This window comes from Podarcis vaucheri (assembly GCF_965113315.1).
Source record: "Podarcis vaucheri genome assembly, chromosome: 17".
Taxonomy (NCBI): domain Eukaryota; kingdom Metazoa; phylum Chordata; class Lepidosauria; order Squamata; family Lacertidae; genus Podarcis; species Podarcis vaucheri.
The window spans coordinates 27,346,667-27,370,529 of NC_138755.1; the positions used below are offsets into that span (position 1 = coordinate 27,346,667).

The window sequence follows — 23,863 nt, forward strand, 5'->3', positions numbered from 1 at the left end:
CGCAACCGCAGAGTAGTACCTTTACCTTTAAGCTGCAAAACGGACTGCCCCTCATAGCTTACAAAATTACAAGGGGGGGGGACAAGTTGGAGCCAGATAACATGCTTTATCTGAACCAATTCTTTGCTCTCTCTTAATTCATGAGACGTTTAGACTCCAACAGCTTTGTTAATTGTTGAATTAAACAGGCTTGCCTCCCAAATCTCAAAAGGCTACAACAACACTAGATTATATTAGCCAACCTCCTGCAGTTACTAGATACCTATATTATAATACAGTATGCAATTTGGTGGTGCTGATTAAGTAGAGTCTATGAAACTTACTGGCTAAGCTGCTCTGGAGTCATGGAATTTTCACACATTCAAACTGCTCGAGGAGAGTGTCAGCAAAACAAAAAGTCATTATTTCTTCCCTTCCCCTTCCATAGACTTTACAAAATCCTACATATGCATTGTACCCAAATCATAATGCATCATACAGTATAGTAGGAAGAAAAGACCAAATACATTTCTTGAAACACTGAGGTGTTAAGAATTACTCGAGAACAAACTAGAGGGTGAGGCCCCTTAACCAAAAATCACAGTATTTACGTCTGGCAAAACTAGTTCTCTCTTCAGGTACCGTTTGAAGAGACTGCTTCTTATTGTACTCTTATTGCACTGCTTCTTATTGTACTCTTAGAAGCTGACACACGACTGCTCCTGACATTCTAGTGATATGCTGCGATCAAGCCTCGTGGTTATCTGGCTACAGGGAGAGTTGTGTGACTGAAGTAGTTCCAACAGTGTTCGAAATTAGCCAAGTGCCAGGCACATTTTGCACCTGGCTACTGGCCACTTGCAACCGAGTAAAGAAAATCTAGAGATAGCCAGTAGCAGTACAACAGCTAGAAAACAACAAACAGACAAAAAAGCAATGGAGAGATTCTGGAAATGCCACTATAGTATCTATGAACAGAACAAGCAGGGAGCATAGAGTTATTGTGAAGCACTCAGTATAACATAAAACTGGGTATTTTCTTGCCTCATCAGATGGACAATTCAGACTAATGGGGGGGATACTTCAAAGCGTACTGACAGTGTGCACTCAGATGCCAGAATTTGAGTACCTTGGCACAAAATTTAATTTGTACTTTAGCATATACAGCCCCAATGATACCATCTGTATAGCATGAGCATGCACTAAACTTATTTAAAACTTAATTATCCTTAAGACTGGTTATGTTTTCCAGTTACGTGTACCTGCATCCCATTTTGCTGTAAAAATGGGTTACTATGCAGATAATTGAAAATATATTGTACAAATATTCAAGATATTTATCAGAAGTCCTATTACAGAATTGGTTCTGCCTAATTAAAAACAAACAAACCCCCGAGTCCAATAATCTCTTATAAATATTTCATAACATGCCGCGTGGCTTCCTTTTGAACACAAACTATAATATTTTGCCAGGTTCACTTCCGTTTTGTCTTTAAATCTTATGGTATGTTAAGTAAAAGCAATGACTCAACAGATAATGAAATTTGATCCAAATCAAGTCTTTTAAACCCTGAAGTCTAAAACCAGTCTTTTATTCCTAAAGAGTGATCTCCATGTCCTAATAAAGTTTACCTCTTCAGAAAACTGTATACAATTTATTTCAATATATAAAATATTGCATAATGTTATTTCCCCCTCCCCCCAAATATTAGCCATGACTTCTTTATTCTTTTGTTAGCTTGTCTATTTTCAGAGGCTTGCATAAAAAGTTTTCAGATTTTGTCTACTTGTTTATCTGAACAAAGCAATTACGTTTTCTAAGGCTCGAGTCCTGTATTCTTACTTGGGAGCAAGTCCCTATTAGGCAAAGGGACTGACTTCTGAGTAGATACAGTGGTACCTCTGGATACACACACCTCTGGTTGCATATCCTTCGGGTTATGCGCGCGGCAAACCCGGAAATATTTGCCCAGGTTTCGCCACGCACGCATGCACAGAAGAGCTCTACCACGTCGTGCACATGCGCAGAACAGGCACCTCCGGTTGTGAATTCCTTGGGATCCGACCAGAGCTCCGAAATGGATCCCGTGCGCAACCGGAGGTATGTACTGAGCTGTAAGGAACATAATATTAGGGCGCTATCTTTTACTGGCATACATGGACTACAATTTTCTTTTGAAGCTGAAGCATTCAACAGCTTTGTGATGGTACAATAAAAGTATGTCTCAGTATTGATCGTGAACACAACAAGCCATTTTCAATGCAGCAGCTACAATGGCACAACGGAGCAGTTTCCTGTGAACCCTCAAAATCAACTGGGGTTGGGGTTGGGGAATCCTCCAGAGCAGATTTTGAGGGTGTGTAGGGGCATGAGAGGAGGCAGAAGTTCCTGTCCAACAGTGGAACTATGCAAGTGGAGCACTGGAAACAACCCAATATATTCCAAGACTACAAATTACATGGTAGCCTTCATTTTATGAGACAAATAAATAAAAACGCTGTTCTTACAAACATCTAAACAGTGGCATAGCGTGGGGGGTCCGGGGGGGGCGGCCGCACCAGGCGCAACATCTGGGGGTTAGGGGTGCAAATCCACGGGTTAGGGGGCACAAATTACTTGCCTTGCCCCGGTTGCTGACAACCCACGCTACGCCACTGCATCTAAAGAGCACAGAGCAGCTAGGGGGTTATGTCTTTAGCAGAACTGAAGTTCAGAGACTGCTATAACGTATTAGTCACTTGACCTTTAAAATTCAGTTTCTGACGATCTGATTTTATTAATATGGCCTGCATAGATCTAGAGTACAATGCTTTAGATAGTTATTATTAAGAACTAATTCTTAAACCCAGCATTTTGGTCATTAGGATCTGAAAGCAACAAAAGTATGGAGACTCAAAACCACCGCTATTAAGCATCTGCTTTTCTCATTTGACAACTTGCAAGCAAACGAAAACACTTTAATCTCTGGGCTACAAATGACAGCAAGCTGAGCTGGAAGAAACATAATTGTAAATGCGTGAAAAAATAATTGTAGAGACTTCTTTGGGAGGGGAGGGGAATCAGACTGAAACAGAGCAATGCCACAAAAGCAAAAGATGTGTATGAATACCAATATCTGGAAATAAAAATGGAGTAACAAGTGCATATGAAAGGACAGAAAAAGATGCCTACCTTTAAACCGACTGCTATAAGATCTGTAACAACACTGTGTGAAAAAAAAAATGGGAGAAAATGGAAAAGTTAGAAAAATAGTTATTGCACAGGCAGTGGTAAATAAAGCTTAAGGAAGAAAAAATATCGGAAGAATGAAATGAGTTATGGAGCGTTTTGCAAAAGAAATGGGACAGTTTAGTAACACACAGTATGAGAAAAGGAAAGTTTAGTTAGAACAAGTAGTAAAAACAAAAAACAAAACCCCTTAACACAACTCATTAAAGGAGTTTTTAGACACATCTATTACACAGGAAGTAGTGGAGACGTTTCCTTTACAAGCCAGACACATTTGGATTAAATTTCTACTGCTTTTTAGGTGGGAAACCGTATGAAACCAGAAGTGAAATACTCCTATAGCAAAGTCATTACTTCTGTACTGTACAATAAAATGCAAGAACAAGACCACACATCCTACATTGTCTCCTTAAGGGTAATGAATTCTAGTAAAGTTATGAAAAGTAGTTCCACTTCTCTCATATTCCTTTCCATGCCCAGTCCGTTTGTGGGATGCCATTGCCATTCCATCCTAAAGATGATACAGCAGACAGAAGCCACTGAGAAATAGATGGATAGGATCTTTCAAGGAGATTGTTCTGCAGTAGGGCCATAGCTTCTCCAAACAACAAAATATAATCCTGGGCATCCAAGCCCAAGCCCTTAAACATCTTTCAACAAGAACCAAATGTAGGCAAAATTTAAGTGAAATTTAAACTACCTTGAGATTAATCTAACAACTAATCGTTTACTTCTGTTCTTCCTACACTCTACTGTATCAAACAATTTATGTGCAGAGATATGCTCATTAAAGAAGAAAATGATTTCCCCCATCAGTATGTCTCAGTACCAAAAACCAAGAGATCAAGCCAAGTATCATGTACCTAATATGTTCTATCAAACCCAGCTAAGAAATTTGCTCTCCATTATTAATAATAATAATAATAATTTATTATTTATACCCCTCCCATCTGGCTGAGTTTCCCCAGCCACTCTGGGCGGCTCCCAATCAAGTGTTAAAAATACACCATTAAATATTAATAACTTCCCTAAATATTATCATATTTAAGCTCAATATATTCTAAAGAATACAATCCCACCATGTCACTTCCTAACCAGCATTGAGTAGAAGTTAAAGCCACAGCATCTGGCCAGTAATTCACCGCAGCAATTAGCACCTGCTCCCCTACAAGTAAGAATTTGGGAAATGGAAACCTGGATGTGTATCTCCTCTTCATCTCATCTATGTCTCAACTTCACATTCATTAATACTGCTGCTTGTGAGCAACTACTTGTTATTTCTCATCTTCTCCAAACTGCAGCCCAAATAAGAGCTCTAGAAAGAGATGTGTGCTACTGGGCACTCTGGCAAGCAGACTTATTATTGTATTCTATAAGCAACAGACAACACTTTTCTTCTAAAGATCCTGCCAAATATCAAGAAAGAGGAGCAAAATGCAGGCTGTTCTTATATGTAGATGAGATGCTCTGTGATCCTATGTATGCAGACCACTATTGTGAGCGCTAGAGGGATAACACATTCTAGGCAGAATGTGTGCTCTTGCTTGGATGATAGAAAATACTTTTGTTCTTGCTGAAAGATGCAAGATAATCTGTGGTGTATGGAACTGTAACTGCTAGCTAAAACTGAGCAAGACTGTTATTTGATTTGCGAAAATGTGATGCAACATTAATCAAATAACTGCTTCCTTAAGTTTATTAAATTCATAGATGCATGGTAGATAGTGAAATGACACAATGAATAGAGATCTTCACCTTTGCCAAACACACCCACACCCAAATCTCTAAGGTAACAAACTACTTCTGATAGGACTCGCTTCATCTATCAGTATCACACGTAGCATTAACTGCTTATGCTAGCCATGTGTAAATAAAAAAAAAAGTAAAGGAAAAAACACAAAACCAGAATACAAATATTTATATATAACACACAACCCATTATAAAGTTTATTAAACTATACAGAACAGTTGGGTAAGCAAAGATACAGAACTAGTTTCATATGTGATAGTTTCAAATATGTTCACCGTACAGAGATGAATGTCCCTAGTAAAAATACTAAAATTCGATACAAATGAAATGATTGATGAACTTTGGGTTTTTCCTTTAATTTTGAAATTGATTTTAAAAAAAAGAAAGAACAGAGATAAAGGAAACAGGCCAAAGACAAAATAAAGTTATTGCAAACTTGTGTCAGATTTGGAATACAATCAAAATAACTTATGCCTCTCTGAGAAACTATGTCTTTGAGCAGCATTTTAAAATATGTTACATTTGTTTTCTTTGTTCTTTCTAGTACTATTATTACTGTATTATTTTTCTATTAATTGACATAAAGACTGGCATAATCAAGGAAGCTGACACATTGTGCAAGGTTAATATTAATATTTATATTTTTGTTTGATGATTTCTGGATGCAAATTGTGCACAACACATGCAAGCTATTGCAAAGATTTGAGCAGCTGTAGAACTGCTATGTCAAAGCAATACTTCAAGTTTACACCGAACAAGACCCTTGCATTGCACCACCGCTACACATTTTCAGCCGCAACTTTCACTGATGAAGAATGTTTGCTCTCAAGCCAACAAGAGAGTGGTTGGATCCAGAAAAATGCTGGCAGAGTGGCATGCCCATCCCCAGCAGCTCACCAAAAAGTCTCCCCCAAGGACCCTGGAGGACCCTACAGAATGGAGTGGGCTGTAGTGGCCATGGGAGGATGTCTGGCAAACAAAGCAGAGTACATGTTATAATAACCACAGTTGGCTCCAGCACTGAAGGGAAGGCTGCTTTCAGTCTGTGCCAAACCACTATAGCAAGATGGACACCCAAATTATACACCTGGTAAGTTCAATTTAATAAATAAGGTCATTTGTCCTATTAAGCACTTGCAGGTTCAGTTGACACTATTCAACAGAAACTTTTTTAATGTCAGGAATTACCAGAAAACATCAGCTTGAGTACAGGCCAAGGAGTCAAAATGTGCAGCAGCTTTAAACTGCTATCACAGATCACTCAACTAAAGTAGAGTCTCTTGAGACAACAATAGGACAACAAATCAATTTGTATACTAACAAGATTCCGCTCATCTGTGCAACCTAGTTCTTTTACTTGAACAAGTAGGGGAATATGGGAAGAAGAAGAACGGTCAAATCACGTCACAATAATATTTAATTTTTTTGTGCAATGACTAGACTATGGCTGGGTGATGCATAGACGCACCATCCAAAATCAATTTGAAGTCTACATTGTGGTAACAGTTTCATAAGGTTCGACATGGTGATATATTGTGAATCACAATGTGTGTGCGCGCGCTATGTAAAAAATCGTGATGTGGTAACAACTGTGAAGCCAGTCATCATTTCTTTCGTGATTCCTGCCAGTGTCTCTCTGTACAAGGGGTCAGCAACCTTTTCCAGCCATGGGCCGGTCCATCGTCCCTCAGACCATGTGGTGGGCCGGACTTTTTTTGGGGGGGGGGAATGAATTCCTATGCCCCACAAATAACCCAGAGATGCATTTTAAATAAAAGGACACATTCTACTCATGTAAAAACACGCTTATCCGCATCCAGCCCATGGGTCTTAAGTTGCCTACCCCTGCTCTGTACTATAAAATAACAATTGTAATAATACGCTAAAGGTAAGTAATAGTGTATCAGTTTTAGGCCCCTAAAATAGTAGCAGTTGCCAGGACTTCACCTCATTTGCCTCTACATACAGTGGTACCTCGGGTTACATACGCTTCAGGTTACAGACTCTGCTAACCCAGAAATAGCACGTCAGGTTAAGAACTTTGCGCACCGACCCCTCTCGCTCTCCAGGCTTCAGCGAAAGCCTGCATTCGCCCCATAGGACGCACACACATTTCCCCTTCATTTTTGGAGGGGGGAAAGTGCGTCCTATGGGGCGAAAAATACGCTATTTTATTATAGACATGAACAGTAAATCAATATGGTGTATGGTGCCCAAGGCAGATTTGCAAGCATTTAAAAGAATGCTGTTAGTATGACTGTAAATATCAATTAACTGATTAATCAACTAAGGCATTAATCAATCAATAGTGTGGGCAATCTTAAACTTTAAGGCTGTAAGTTAAGGACACACATGCTGACTTTTGAAGTCATTTTATTTCCAGCATATTAGCACCACTGGGAATGAACAAAACACATTCAAGTCCACGTTTCTTCTAAAAATGAATGATAGCTTTTAGTAAATGTTTTGCTAAGTATCTACGTTGATGTTTTGGTGATACGTAGATATATCAGTTGCCTGAAAGGCAGAACAAAAAACCATTCAGCTCTATTATTTAGGTATCAAAGTAAATTATTTACATCCCTTTAAAAATATAGATTTGTTTGTTCTATATGACAAAATATGTAACATTCTTTTTTTACAATTAAAGGGTTATTTATTTGCCTCTTAGCAATTGTTCACCCTATCCATCAATATGAAAGATACCATATATAATTTTCATTAACTTTAATTGGGGAATACTCCCTTAAGCCATTCAACAAACTAAAACGAAGCAGAAATGTTACACAACACTCTAGTACCTAAAACTCCCCATGTAAGTTTAACCGCTAACCCAGAAATATTACCTCGGGTTAAGAACTTTGCTTCAGGATGAGAACAGAAATCATGCTCCGGAACGAATTAAGTACTTAACCCGAGGTACCACTGTACTTTTGTTACACAACTCACACCTCACCCACACTGCAGCTTTACTATAAGTAAAGCCACATACCAATAGACATCTTGCCTCATTGTAATTAGCTGAATTAAGCACACTGACACCCATTTACAGCATGACTTGAGCATCATTTCTATGTTAAAAACTTGCACCTTTGAACCAATTTCCTATACTCTTAGGACACCACTATTGCACAGACAGACTTCCCCTTCCCCCCTTCACATCTGCTCTGCTGAGCCTCCCAGACCTCCAGAGCAGATTTTGGGTCAGTGTCGGGGACTGGATGGGAAATCCATTGTATCAATGAAGCCTGTTCCACAGGCAGAGGAGACACATTAGATTTCATTCTTAATACTTACTTTGCCTCCAGGACAAACTGCAAGTCCACTATAAGTGAAGTGATTGTGGTGGGGAGTGAGATCACAAGATAGTTGTAATGACTGGCATGTAATACTTTTATGTATGTCTACTTAGAAGCAAGCTCCTGTGAACTCAGCGGAATCAACATATATAGTGTTAAACTGCCAGCCTGCTAAGAGTGTTGCAATATGACCATAGTTCCATTTTGTTTCTAAGAAGCTGCCCTGTAACCAAGTTGCTTCCGATTCTTTTCCTGGTGACTGGGTCTGAGGAGGCAGCAAAACTGACTCCATCAGGTTAGCTGCCTCCAACTGCCATTTTGCTTCCTTGTTTCTCAGAACTGCCTCCTCAGCAGCCATTTCAACTGGTCACTTACAAGTTGAACTACACTAACTTTAAGAATTGATGTGTTGAATGTGCTTTATTGCTTTCATTCCTCTTTCCTTTAATACGATACATCTAATAAACATTATGCCTGTGGGCATAGCCTGCCTCCTTTCTTTAATCAAAGTACAGAGCTTAGAACAGTCTAAGCACTGCAGAAATTATGGTGGATGGTTTTTGAACTTGATTGGGAACTTGGCACAAGATGGGAGGCTTGTTTTTGTTAAAGGGAAATTATTCTCCTTAGTCTACCTATAAAAATCTCATGTCCAAGCCAGAAGTATGCTTTAAGGGTTTAAATATGGTGTGGGTGAGGTTGCAGTGACAACTTCTGAGAAGTATTGTGGACCTTCTGCATCACAGCCTTTGTATTAAGTATACATCAGGCTGATAATAGTTAGCTTAAAACTGCCTAAAAAATCATGGCTAAGTACAACTTTGAACCCAAATTCAATGCTGGTATTCTAGCGAACAGATCAAAATTTCAAAGCTTTGTTTTACACTTAGGTAAAGGGACCCCTGACCATTAGGTCCAGTCGTGGCCAATTCTGGAGTTGCAGCGTTCATCTCACTCTATCGGCCAAGGGAGCCGGCATTTGTCCGCAGACAGCTTCCGGGTCATGTGGCCAGCATGACTAAGCTGTTTCTGGTGAACCAGAGCAGCACACGGAAACGCCGTTTACCTTCCCGCCGGAGTGGTACCTATTTATCTACTTGCACTTTGACATGCTTTCGAACTGCTAGGTGGGCAAGAGCTGGGACCGAGCAACGGGAGCTCACCCCATCGCGGGGATTCGACCGCCGACCTTTTGATCAGCAAGTCCGAGGCTCTGTGGTTTAACCCACAGCGCCATCCGTGTCCCTGTTTTACACTTAGGAAGTGGCTAAACCTATACCTACTTTATACAGTGAAGTAAATATAAAGTACTTTGCACACTTTGTGTAATCTTCTCAAGCAAACTCAGAAACCATATTTTAGTCATTTCAATTTTATAGGTGGGCACCTAAGCAGAGCTGGTAGAACCAAATTCACACCTAAAAGGGGGTTTGAAGTTTGTCTTCTGGCCAACCTCTTCATACTGTGTATAACTATAAACTATGGTGTATAATTTATATCAAGTAGGAAATCCATCTTTTAACAAATAAGACACATGTAACTAAGAGACCACCAGACACTTATTGAAATCCTGAGAACATCAGTTTCCTTTGTTTGAAATGTGCTACAATCCATGTATTTGCAGAAGAGTACCTGAAAGGGTTAAAAATACAGGCTAATTATATTTGGTGTTGTTTTTTTTTCATTTCACAGTTTTGAAGATGGAAAAACACATTTGGAACACTTGTGCTTAGCAGTATCAATTATTCAGCTTACAAGGAGAGGTGCTGCTTTTATGCAAGATACTGGGGTTTTTATTAGAAATGATACACAAATGTGCACTCTAAACATGGTATAAATCAAGCATCTACACTGCATGCTACTGATTCACTTTAAATTTCTGAGAAAGCTTGTGCTCAACTACCTATGTGTCAGCTTTCCACAATATGACTTATTAGTGGGGATAAATCATGTTGTATAAAGGTTAGATTAACCCCAATGATGTCATGTCTAGATGAAATCTGCTAAAGTATATTTTTAAGAGTTATTAAGTAACAGAATCCTGAAATGCTTATGCCATAGAGAAACATTGATATTCAAGTTAGAGGTGAAGATTGCAATCCTGTACCTAGATTCCTGGGAATAAACCACACTGACCTCAATGGGAATTGCTTCTCAGTAGGCATGCTTCACTCAGTGGTGAATCAAATTGCACACTCAATTGTACCATTCATAATCCCGTATCATTTATTACCTATTTATTTATTAAACTGCACACCGCTTGATTGTTGAAAGCCCTCAAAGATGTTTACGAAAAGATAAAAGAAAAGTACTTCCAAAGAAAGTAATGGAAATCTAGGTTTAGCAACTAATTTTATGAAGCAACCCACTCATAGTTATGCATAAGAGCACTGAGCCTTCTCAAAGTACATATGCTTAACTTAAATGCCAGTTTGGAGACTTGTTTACAGTAACAGAAAGCAGAAACTTGCAGCACAGGAAAACACACTACAAAATATGAACTGTTTTATCTGATCTTCATCGCTAAATAAATACCACCCAACTTTTCATGCATGCTCCACCAGGCAGATACTCTTGTTCTGCACACAATGGTTCAAAGAATGAGCACTCACACTGACAGCCAACAATCAAATGACTAATGTGCACATAGACACACTACCAACCAATATATTCTCCATCATATAGTATGCACATGTGTGTGTGTAAATATTTTCCACAGTAAGAGTCTTCATAATATTCACATGTATTTGAGGGGTGGTGGGGTGGGGGGAAATACACAAGGCTATCAAAATCCATGGAACTTAAAACACACATTTGAATTTTGCATTACAGTCGGGACAGAAAAAGCTGCAATTAAGAAAACCACCACTGCAAGGCAACATCCAGAGAGAGAAGGTACAGGTAAGACTTTTCCAGAGGCTGATTTAAACACCTGAAGAGCAAACACGACGGGGTCTGTTTTCATTACTGCGTGAGACTAGAGTTCCAATTAATTAGTTAATGGCCTTCACCAGTCCCAAGGCGAGATTAAAGCGATAAGCTTCTCCAGTTGTTGCTGATGACTGCGCTTTACAAGGCTACTACAGTATCTGCTTAAGAGGAGGAGGAGGAGAGAAATCTGAAGGGGGGGGCAGAAACACCGCGAGTCACGCTGCAATGTTAGAAGCGGGCGCGTCTGCAACCTTTAACTTAAGGCGGCGCTCTCTATTTCCTGGTTCTGCTCTCGCGCAGCGGCGGAAAAGCCACGATGCGCTCCGGCAACCACCCCCTCTGGTGGGAGTCTCCCCGGGCTCAACGAGGAAGCGCTCCTCCCGCGGCCTGCTCTCGCTCACCCCCTTTCCCCACGACCAGCAAGCTCCGTCTCCTTGGCAGACGCGTTTCCCCCGCGCAAGATGCGCCACGCGCCTCCCTCCCTCCCCAGAACATCGCCACGCTTTCCTTCCTCCGCGCGAGCGACTCGTCGCGCAAAGGGAAAACTGTTGCCCGCCACACCTGACACGCAGCAGCTGCAAAAGGAGAGAAGCAAGCAAAACAAAACGCCGTCCTCGCAAGCCTTGCAACTTAGCCTCGTCTCCTTTACTGCTGTCGCAACGAGAAAGAGGAAGAGAGAGAGCGGGGTGGGGACGGAGAGAAATCTGTTGCTCTTGTGGGAGGCTTCCTTTTTGGAAGGAGGAGGGAAAAAAAAGAAAAGATCCAACAATGGCCAGCGAGGAAGGGACGGAGAGAGACTTAAAAAGTCGCCCCAGCCAGCTGCACGGCTCCCGAGCGCAACAAGACGTAAGAAGTTTTCGAGGCGGGCTCGTCACGCCGTACCTGGGGGAAAAGTTGCGCGCTCGCTCCTTCTCCTCCTTCTCCCCCACCCCGGCAGGTTCGGGGGAAGGGAGAGGAAGAGGAGGCCGGGCCAGCTTGTTTTTCCCTCGCCTTCACATGCCCGAGAAGCAGCTCCCGCTGCAAACTCCCCATGACCCCTCTCCTCCTCCCCCCCCCCAAAAGACGCGAGGAGAAGGAATGCGAAGAACCGGGTTTTGGAGGGGCGGGCGCGCCAATCCGAAAGGAGGCGGCTGGAAGCAACATCCCCCAACACAGGCGCCCGATGCCGCCCTTCCCTCCTGTCCCATTACGCGCCCCACCCCACCTACCTACTTACCTGCCCGGGTGACCGCACCTTTTATCGCCGCCGCCGATCCCCCGCCCCCCCCACCCCGCGCTTCCTCTTTCGCTCCCACCAGCCTCGCCGCCCCTCCACCAACCCGGGATATTTGGCAAAAAAACCCCCCACAGAGGTAAAGAGATTAACAGTGTGCACAAAGCGAAGCCGCCACCGGCCCCGGTGAGGTGGGGACGGGGGAGGGATGGGGAGGGGGGGGGGTTGGAAAGGGAAAGACAAGCCGCCCCCCCCCCGCTTTTCGCCTCCACAGGCGGGTGCAGTCCGCCCGTCCGCGACCGCCGGGGCGAGGCAGGTACTTACCCATCCATGGCACAGACAGGAGGAAGGAAGCGGCGAGGGACGGGACAGGGCGAGGGGGAGGGAAGGGAAAGGGAGCGGAGCGGCCGCCTCACAGAAGGAAAAACGAGAAAGGATGGGCGAAGCGGGGGGGGCGGGGCTGCCGGCGGCGCGCAGGCGCGACAGCTGGGCCCTGCCCTGCCCGCCCCCTCCTCCTCCTCCTCCTCCTGTTGCCGCCGCCCAGCTCGTCGAGGCTCCGGGACACACCCAAGCGTCAGCTGGAGAGGGGAGGGGGAGGGAGGCGCGCACGCGGGCTCGGCAAGGTGCGCGTGCGTTTCTCTCTCTCTCCCCCCCCCGGGGTTCGAAGGCTTCTTGGCTTGCCTGGGAGAGGCGAGCGAGAGCGCGCGCCCGCATGCAAATGAACCCGCGCGGCCCCCCCCCGGGAGATCTCGGGGCGCGAGCCTTCGGCGGCAATAACAACAGGCGGCAGCTGTTGCTGCTGTTGCCTCGGGCGGGGTGTGCGCGCGCGCGCTGCCCTTCCCCTCAGACTCGGCAAGTCCATTTCTCGAGGAATGTTTTTCGAGTGGGGGGGGGGGAGACGTGGGAAGGGGCAGGTACGCGGGATGACACAATAAGACGAAAGAATATAATCTGCTGCATTCGCAACGGTGCCGGACCTGTTCTCAAAGTTTTTCGGTTCTTCTTGCCTCGTTTAGCCAGACTTAAAATGGACGCATATATAATAATGGGGGTGGAAAGAAAGAAAAAGCTTTCTCCGAGTGAGCACTGTGAGAAGCGCCTTTCTGCCCTCCTAATGGCAGACGTAGAAGATAGAATCTGGGTGGGTTGTAGTTTGTGGATTGTTTGCTACCAAAGCCATTTTGGGAACATCCAGCAGCTCCCGGAGTGCAAGGGTTATTTTCCATTGAACATGTAGCAGTAGGAATATCGTGTGGGCTACAAACCAGCCGAGTTAGGCAGTGTGTTACCAACACCATCCTAAGCTTGTAGGCTCTGAAGTAAATTCCATGTTGAGTTCAATAGGCTACACTCCTATAACTTGGAAGAAAATCTCCTTGGAGGCAATGAAACTTCTGGGCATGCATAGGATTGCATTGTAAAATGTTCCTAACTCTGTATTGGACAGTGGCCAAAAAGCTTTCCAAAAAGCCCATATTACAGGGGCAGGGTGACCTGGCTTTCACACCCCAGGACTGGAGACACTGATAACTTGAGGTTCCCCAAATTGCTACAGGTACATATTTAAAATGTTAACTCTCCTCAATCCATGGGAAAGCTCTTCTTGCATGCAATGAGAGATATTAGTGAACAACCATCTGTGGGCAGGGCCATACCAGTCTGAAGAAATAAATGCTTCTGTGCTGCTAGGAATAAACATAATTAAAGGCTCTTGGGAGTATCTGCCTCTTCTAAGAACAGGTAATTCTGCAGTTGTCTCTGCATCCGGGAGAAAGACTGAATTATCCATTCACACCCAATTCAAAGATATGTCAGAATTACCTGGCGTACCATGTGAATCTCTATTCTGAGCCAGCGTGCTAGTCATGAACTATGCCCAGCACAGTCATTCATACAAAGTCATAGCAGGTAAACTCCTAGTCTTTGCCAGGCTAAATGAGAACAGATTGCATTAAAATACTGCACACTGTATGTCCCTTTTATATTTCAGCCTCAGCTGATCGAGACTGCCGTGGTACAACAAAAGGAAACTGTCCAAGATAGAGACTGCCGTGGTACAACAAAAGGAAACTTTCCAAAAGGAGTGAAATGCAAAAAAAACCCCCAACAACCCTAACCCTCCTCCACCAGAAAGAGCACACAGTTTGTATAATTTTCATTGTCCTTGACTCACCCTACTTAGTGGCCTTCTAAACACATGCAGTGCAATCCTATACACATTTACTCAGAATTAAGCTCCACTAAAATAAAACTTAGTAAAGACAAAGGGACCCCTGACCATTAGGTCCAGTCATGGCCGACTTTGGGGTTGCGGCGCTCATCTCGCTTTATTGGCCGAAGGAGCCGGTGTACAGCTTCTGGGTCATGTGGCCAGCATAACCAAGCTGCTTCTGGCGAACCAGAGCAGCGCACGGAAATGCCGTTTACCTTCCCGCCGGAGTGGTACCTATTTATCTACTTGCACTTTGACGTGCTTTCGAACTGCTAGGTGGGCAGGAGCAGGGACCGAGCAACGGGAGCTCACCCCGTCACGGGGTTTCAAACCGCCAACCTTCTGATCGGCAAGTCCTAGGCTCTGTGGTTTAACCCACAGCGCCACCCGCGTCCCTAAAATAAAAGTTACTTACCCCCTAAATAAGAGATTGCAACTTTGAAGAGCAGCAGGAATGGTGGCTTAGGGATCACACTGTATCCACAGCTCAATCTGGGGTTTCTTAAATAATTATTGACCCTGGATGGATTCTATACACCCAACAGTTGCTGCTGGGTGTTGTCATTGGCCATGAAATCCAAGGCAGACTATTGGTTTTAGTGGAGAGAGCTGATCCATATTGAAATTAATTTCAGATAAAATCTTCTGAGAGCTTAAGTACTTCCTTGGGAAATGAGACCAAAGGTCCCATTTAGTCCAGAATTCTATCACCTGCATCCAGCTAGATGTCTCTGGAAGGCTCACAAATGCACAAATGCAGCATGATGGCACCCCCTGTTGTTTGAACCCAGGATATGGTAATCAGAAGCAAGTGAAGAGCTCCGCATGCACAGGAGAATCCCGTAGACAGCAGAACCCATGTTCAAATATATAAAAGGATGTCACATAGAAGAGGGAGAAAGGTTGTTTTCTGCTGCTCCAGAGAAGCGGACACGGAGCAATAGATTCAAACTACAAGAAAGAAGATTCCACCTAAACATTAGGAAGAACTTCCTGACAGTGAGAGCTGTTCGACAGTGGAATTTGCTGCCAAGGAGTGTGGTGGAGTCTCCTTCTTTGGAGGTCTTTAAGCAGAGGCTTGACAACCATATGTCGGGAGTGCTCTGATGGTGTTTCCTGCTTGGCAGGGGGTTTGACTCGATGGCCCTTGTGGTCTCTTCCAACTCTATGATTCTATGATTCTATGATTCTAGAACCCAGATAGATTGCCTTGTGCCAATGAAGAAATCTAAGGGAGTTGTTCAAGTCTTTGAAACTCAAACCCCGTTTTACAGTCAGTTGTCAAAGCTGCCAGTTTTGTTTGTTTTGATAACAGATGCCTAAGCTTTTATGTAAGGGCTGGGAGAACTGGGCCTTGAATTTCCTCCACACTCTGCATTTTAGTATAGAGTATTTTCCCACCAGGATGTTTAGAGCTCAGTAATGCCCAGCCACAAGCATTATAAAAATGTGAGTCAAGCCTTTCTTTTTTTTACATCCTATTAGGCTCTCATACTCAAAAGCACCATGATAGCATAAAGTCTTATTCACCCCACTGGGCTTATACCAGTGAATCACTGCAGATTAAGGGTGGTATGTAGCTTAGTTTTACTCAGTTTAGACCCATCAAAATTAACCTAGTCATGTTTATTAATTTCAGTGGGTCTACTCTGAGTAACAGTTGGATACCACTCCATGTTACTATTTTTAAATCTTTAATCATATTTCTGTTTCAGATTCTTTACACAGGCCACATTCTACATCTTTTCAAATAAGAGAACCATATATTTGGGGCACACAAAGCCCATAATTACTTTGACTTAAGTGGCACCATCTGAATGGCAGTGCCAGAGTCAGACTGGACCTGTAGGAGACCATACAGTGGTGCCTCGCAAGACGAAATTAATCCGTTCCGCGAATCTCTTCATCTAGCGGTTTTTTCGTCTTGCGAAGCAACCCTATTAGCGGATTAGCGCTATTAGTGGTTTAGCGGCTATTAAAGGCTTAGCGGATTAGCGGCTAAAAGGCTATTAGCGGCTTAGAAAAAGGGGGCGGCGGGGAAAAAACGGAACACTCGCAAGACGTTTTCGTCTTGCAAAGCAAGCCCATAGGGAAAATCGTCTTGTGAAGCAGCTCAAAAACGGAAAACCCTTTCGTCTAGCGGGTTTTCCGTCTTGCGAGGCATTCGTCTTGCGGGGCACCACTGTACTTCAATTGGATGTAGGCGCTACAGCCTAAGATCAGTTGCTGTCATGCAAAAAGCTGGCGCACAAAGTGCCAAACTGTAATATAAAGCACGGCTTTATTGGGGAGCCATGGAACAGGTTACTAGCATTTATTTCATGCCTGGGCAATCCAAATTTCTGCAGCTTTGTTCCATGACTTGCTAACATGGTGCCTATGAGCAGTGGCATAGTGTGGGTTGCTGGAGCCTGGGGCAGACACAGGCATGCCAGTTGGCAGGGCACGGAGGGTGAATGGAGCTCACCATGCTAGCCCAGTCTTCACTGCCGCTGGAGTGACCACCCCCACACTGTGACCACTACCCACTCATGGGGGGGGGAGCCCAGCCGGTAAACGTGGCCCTTGGTGGGCAAATCCCCCCAACACCTGTGGAGAGGAGCACCATGCTGGGGTAGCCTGCATGGGGGCACCTGGTTTGCACCACCTCAAAATTGTGTGCCTGGGTCCATGGCCCTACTGGCACCCCCATGCTATGCCCCTGCCTATGAGCACACATACACTCTCAGAGACCTTCCTGGCATCCTTCCTCTGTTGAAATTGGGCTTGAAATAAACATTCTATCAAAGCCAGCGGAATAGGTTGTGGTGTGTGCTTGGCTAAAGTATGTGTGTGTGATGTCCACAACTGTTTCTCTGGTGTGCAAATGTGCTCACAGGCAATGAAAGGTTGGCAAACCTTGCTTTATACTTTTCCTTTATGCATTGTGGTGCCCACCATCTGGAATGCTCTTCCTACTGAGATGAAATGTGGTACAGTGGTACCTCGGGTTACAGACGCTTCAGGCTACATACACTTCAGGTTACAGAGTCCGTTAACCCAGAAATAGTACCTCGGGTTAAGAACTTTGCTTCAGGGTGAGAACAGAAATTGTGCTCCGGCAGCGCAGCAGCAGTGGGAGGCCCCATTAGCTAAAGTGGTACCTCAGGTTAAGGACAGTTTCAGGTTAAGAACGGACCTCCAGAACGAATTAAGGTCTTAACCCGAGGTAGCACTGTATAAAAATATTTTAAATATATAAATGAAACAAAATGCTACCTAACAATTGCAGAGACCTATATTGCATGCTCCTATTTTGTGCCTAAATAAGGCCATGAGATATGAGTACATGCAGTCCCCAGGGTTGCCAACTCATGAAAGACAACTCTGAAACCTGAATGTGGCCCTGGCGGTGGGACCTCAGAGAGTCAGGACTCAACAGGTTGAAGGACGGGATCTTAGTGTGAAGGGCAGGTGATAAATTGTAATCACAAAAACAGTGATAGGAGATAAAGTGCAAGGCCTCGTATCCTAGGATGTGGCCTTGCATCAAAGGTGTGGAGTCCTTTGCCTGGATTAGAGTGCAGCTGCTCATCTAAGGCAGTGTTTCCCAACCGGTGTTCCGCGGCACACTACTGTGCCGTGAGACGTTGGCTGGTGTGCCGTGGGAGGGAGGCGGGCGAGTCGGGCGGTGAGAGGCGGCGGCGGCGAGGATCCGCGTCGAGCCGGGGGCGGCTCCGCGGTGGTGGTGCCGAGCGGCGGGGCAGCGCGTGCAAAAGGGAGGAGCACGAGACAGCGGAGGAGGAGGAGGCCGGCATGTCCGGGCAGCAGCAGCAACAACAGCAGCAGCAACTCCCGGCGACGGCTCCTCAAGCCCCGCCGCCCCCTCCTCCGCCCGCTATCGCCGCCACCACCACAACAGCCGCCGCCGCCTCAGTTGCCGCCGTCCCTCAGTCCCTCGCTCTGCTGCCTACTCCCACCCCCAAAGCTTGGAGGTTCCCCGGCAAGGGGGAGGGAAAAAACTTTCACTTTCGTGCGTCCCTCCCGGCGTGACGCTGCGCGCTGACGTCACGGGGCTGTAATGGTGGTGTGCCGCGAGATTTTTTTCATTAAACAGGTGTGCCGTTGCCCAAAAAAGGTTGGGAAACACTGATCTAAGGTATACTGCTACACCAAGGATTTGTTTACAAGTCCTTTGCCTCCAAGCAGTACATCTAAACATGATTCAAGGCTAAACTCTTAAATGTGTCACAAGCACAAAGCAAGAGAAAAAGACAGAGCCAGCCAGAGTCATAGATTATTAAGACATACTGTATATGCAGTATATTATTAAGGAATTAGAAGATGTTCTAAAAAAAAAAACACCCCCCCAAAACAATTTACCCACTTTGCATATGGAAAACACTGGTGCTAAGTGACAGCCCAAATGACAAGCAATGAAAACATGGTGGAGAATATTAAGCAGATCAACCAAGAAAGTGAGTCAACCTAATGATGGTACAAGTTGTCACAACAGGAATCATGTCAAAGAACTAAGCTCGTTGAAAACATTTACCGCTTGTTTGCATGCATACCTTGTTTTGCCTCTCATAACACATGGAGAAGCAAAGACATTCACAACCCCCTTCCATTACCAACAAGAATATCTCCTGCAATCATACACAGACCCTTCTGTCATCCTGTATTCCACTTCTGCCCCATCTCACTGCCCAAAGTTATCAAACTTTTTTTGGGGGGGGGGGATAGCTCTGCCCAAGCCAGGCATCCAGGAGAGACACAGGCACCCGGTACACCCAGCCCCTGCTTTCCTACACTACTAGCACTGTGGTGGACCACTTTGATTTATTTCACTGCTGGCACCAGCTGCTTGCACACAAGATATGTCACTGTCAGTTATCTCTTCAGCTACAACATGCATGCTGCCATTCTGCATATGCAAGTTGCAATCATACAATATATTTTTTTAAGAGTGCTGGAAAATGAGCCAAAGGCAGGAAAGCTTCCCTCTCCCTTGAACAGGTAGGGAGGAAATTGACTAAGTTGGTCGAGTTCTCCTTGGTTGACTACCTTCATCCAGCACCATCTGTCCACAAGGTTCCTTGTACCAACTATAGAAGGCAAATAATGTGTGGAACTGCATTTGTATCTATTAACCTAAAATCCTTGTGGTTACTGATGAACGCACCATTAAATACCACTTTTAGAAGAGGTATCAATTTCGTTTCAGGGGTTTCATTTTGTTCCTGCCCCTCCAGAGCGCCCCTTCTCTCAAAAACTGGGCTTTTGATATCAGCAAAAGAGAGAGAGAAAAGTGATTTCCTTTTGTGTCCTTAAAAATATCTCCCTGAGAGGTTTTGAAAAGACCCCACATTTTTATGGATGGGCACAGATGTTTCTTATTACAAGCTAAATTTAAAGTCTGACTTACAGGATATTTCTATATTTGGTATATAAAAAGTAGGCCAGTGGTCTTGTAGTCCATGCCGTCTTGCTAGAAAACCAGACTGACTTCTGGTTGTAGGTACTATTACATTGTTTAATGGCTACAATAAAATACAAGAAGACACTTTGGAGATTTGGCATAATAGGGCTAAAGAGCCTGTTGTATGCTGACATGGACAGGAAATAGTCAAAGGAAAGAAAGGCTAGAGAAAAATCACTTGGCAATAAAAGATTGGCAGAAATCCTTTATCTGCATGAACACACACAGTTTCAAACACTAAAGTACTATCGGACACCTCAAAAAGGATACTAAAGTGTTTAATAAATTGGACATTTTTGTTTGGCAACCTAAAGAATAGTAAGTGTTGGCAGAAAACTCAGTGAACATTTATGTATGTAGCATCCCTTTAACAAACCAATAAAAGTTCATCCTGTCTTGAGTGTTGGCTGCCATCTCATGCCTAAGCCTACTATACCAGCTGGAAGGAGGTTTTGAAACCACTTGGAGTGAATTGCGGGTGGCAGAAAATTAAAAAAGCACAGATATATAAACACACTGGAAGCTGAGCTAGTGAATGAACGCTGGATGTTGTGGCTGATGTTATTAGGCCTTAGAATAGTGTTTTCCCGTGCCACAAGATTCTGTTGTTTTGCTGCAACATACTAACATAGTTCTGGAAATTGATAGATTCTTAGGCACAAAAAATGGCTGCTGTCATTTGGGTGCAAAAGGGTGAAACTATATAATGACCAGGTGCCCCTTATTTCTACAAATTTCTTCCTGGCAATACGGATGCAAGCAGTCTGAGAACAAATCAAAGATGAAGTTGAGGCAACTGGCCAAAAACAAAAATGAACATTTCCTGTTAAACTCTTGCCTACATTTGCTATCCTGTTCCTGTATCAACAACAAATTCTTATTAGTAGCCCCATAGGAATGTGGGGCATGCAGTAGAAAGAATTAACACTTCCTTCCCCTGTGCTGGCTGCTGTAGGCAACAAACCTCTGCCTAGAGCGGTAGTCTCGTAATCTGGGGAACCGGGTTCGCGTCTCCGCTCCTCCACATGCAGCTGCTGGGTGACCTTGGGCCAGTCACACTTCTGTGAAGTCTCTCAGCCCCACTCACCTCACAGAGTGTTTGTTGTGGGGGAGGAAGGGAAAGGAGAATGTTAGCCGCTTTGAGACTCCTTAAAGGGAGTGAAAGGCGGGATATCAAATCCAAACTCTTCTTCTTCTTCTTCTTCTATGCCACTGTTGTTGTGCTGAACACGTACTACTGTTTTAACCTGATTCTTCCTACACCTTCCCTGTGCCCCCTGTTTAACGTTTGGCTGTTTCTCCCTATTTGAACTGCTTTGGGTCTTTTTCTTAATTTAATTATACTCCAGACCACTTGCAAAAGCCTGAGTTTGTGCTACACTGTTGTTTTGTGAAGAGGAAAAAGGGGGGAAATGAGACTTAATTTTGTGACCTTATCTAGCTTTGCATCATCCCTTAAATTTCTTTGGTGGGTTCTAAGCACCTGCTCCTCAATAGACAGACCACAATCCAGCTCCCACTGGGAGAGCCAGTGTGGTGTGGTGGTTAAGAGCGGTTGTCTCGTAATCTGGTGAACCGGGTTCGATTCTCCGCTCCTCCGCATGCAGCTGCTGGGTGACCTTGGGCTAGTCACACTTTTTTTAAGTCTCTCAGCCCCACTCACCTCACAGAGTGTTTGTTGTGGGGGAGGAAGGGAAAAGGAGAATGTTAGCCGCTTTGAGACTCCTTCGGGTAGCGATAAAGCGGGATATCAAATCCAAACTCTTCTTCCTCTTCTTCCCACTTGCCATTTCTCTCTCCCTTCCTTGACTTATTTCAGTTGCCATTGCATTTATTTGCTTCCTCATGAAATAATAGCACATGCATGCTCATATACAGCGTTAATAAAGGATACCATATATAAAATAAATGACGTATTAATAAAAATATTTAGCATGTCTATAGTGCTTCATATGTATTATTTTATATATTATAGGGCTTCATATGTATTATTTTAAGCAATCACAAAGCCAGGTAAGGAGGTTCAGTCCTTCTCAGTTTTTAAAATGGGAACACCCAGTTCAGTCCTGGTTTCTATGTGAGTGCAGTAGATCAGGTTTAAACACATGGACCTGCAGCTATCACCTGTAGAGTAAAGCTCACCTTCCATGCTACACTAGCATACAAGTGTTTTAGCCATTAAATATATATAAACATGTAACATGTAACGCTCAGGATATTTTTAAAAACAGTGCATGAATATAATATAATATAATATAATATAATATAATATAATATAATATAATATAATATAATATATTATGGGGGGAGCTTTCAGTTTAGCATAAGGGCTTTCTTTGTTCATTCAAGCTACAAAATATTGGGAAATTGCAGGTGTTAACACATATATTTGTTATATAACACATATATAACTTATGCATTATATAAGCACTATGCATATGGTATGGTATCCTATATTGTGGTTAGCTCAAGCTGCACCACTAAAAAAGAGTAAAGAGTAAAGGACATCTGGATGGTTAAGTCTAGTCAAAGGTGACTATGGGGTTGCGGTGCTCATCTCACTTTCAGGCCAAGGGAGCTGGCATTTGTCCACAGACAGCTTTCTGGGTCACCTGGCCAGCATGACTAAACAGCTTCTGGTGCAACAGGACACAGTGGTGACTGCCAGAGCACACAGAAACACCATTTACCTTTGCACCACAGTGGTACCTATTTATCTACTTGCACTGGTGTGCTTTCGAACTGCTAGGTTGGCAGGAGCTGGGACACAGCAATGGGAGCTCACTCTGTTGCGGGGATTCGAACTGCCAATCTTCTGATCAGCAAGCCCGCATAACTTCTAACTCTAAAACAAATTGCTCATAACTTTCTACTCTGAACTCTAGCTTTAATCTGTTTAGAGAGCAGCCCCGCCATAGCTGTCAACTTTCCCCTTTTTAAAAGGGAAATTCCCTTATTCTGAATAGGATTCCTCACAAGAAAAGGAAAAAGTTGACAGCTATTAGCCCCGCCCATTTGCCATCTGACACTGAGTGCTTTGATCCTCTGTTCTCTTAATGCCCTTTCACCCCAGGCAATTACTTCATCAGGAAACTTGCCAGGCTTAACTCATAACAATAATATAAGTAGCATAATAAATAAAGCAAAATGTTTTACCTATGTAGAACTAATTGCATTTTGTTTAATGAATGTAACGGTTATTGAACTTTCTGCCTTCAGGGGACACTTTCACATTGACTTCTTGTCTGGGAAGCCCTGCATGTCTTCTTCGGAACCTTGTGTGCCATATAAGATTCTGACACACAGGAAGTTCATGCTGAATATCTCCCAGGCCTGCTGGACTCTATCAGCATATGAACTGCATGTGAATGCACACGGTGAACAGAGGAAAAGTGGAGCAGTGACCACAGGAAGTATCCAATGTTCTCATTTTATTAGTGCAAGGAATTACACCTGTGCATTGGAAAAATTCCCCTCTCTCCTCCCTCCATGTGTGCCTTTCCCAAATTTGCTCCAGAGGGTTAGGGAAAACCTCAGATCCTAGGTGTGTGCAGGGGGAGAAGGGAGGAAAGTTCTGTTGCACAAGCAGAAATTCTTGCACTGATGGTATGACACAGTACCACTTTGGATACAAGCCAATATTTCTTTATGGAAAGTTTGTCTGCCATTGCTGATCTTCTCAATGAAGAATGCCTGATGGGATTTCAGGAAACTCCATGAGTTGTTTTTTAAAGCACAGTTTGAAAATCATTTGTTTTAATGCCAGTGACATGAGACCATATATTACAA

At 43.8% G+C, this 23,863-nt stretch overlaps 1 protein-coding gene and 1 long non-coding RNA gene across 2 annotated transcripts in view; one reads left to right on the forward strand and one right to left on the reverse strand.

Annotated features, from left to right (window-relative positions):
* The window catches only part of PTBP3 (polypyrimidine tract binding protein 3), a 45,401-nt gene extending 32,547 nt beyond the window's left edge, over window positions 1-12,854 (reverse strand). Inside the window, exons 1-2 of the mRNA XM_082205317.1 lie at window positions 12,726-12,854; window positions 3,152-3,185 (exon numbers count right to left, since the gene is read on the reverse strand). Of these exons, the coding sequence (XP_082061443.1) occupies window positions 3,152-3,185; window positions 12,726-12,733 (42 nt within the window). The 5' untranslated portion in view covers window positions 12,734-12,854. The remainder of the gene's footprint in view (window positions 1-3,151; window positions 3,186-12,725) is intronic.
* A 3,893-nt stretch (window positions 12,855-16,747) lies between these two features.
* Window positions 16,748-23,863, forward strand: part of LOC309522205 — a 218,734-nt gene continuing 211,618 nt past the window's right edge. The window contains exon 1 of the long non-coding RNA XR_014214977.1: window positions 16,748-16,797. This is a non-coding gene — a long non-coding RNA (uncharacterized lncRNA). The remainder of the gene's footprint in view (window positions 16,798-23,863) is intronic.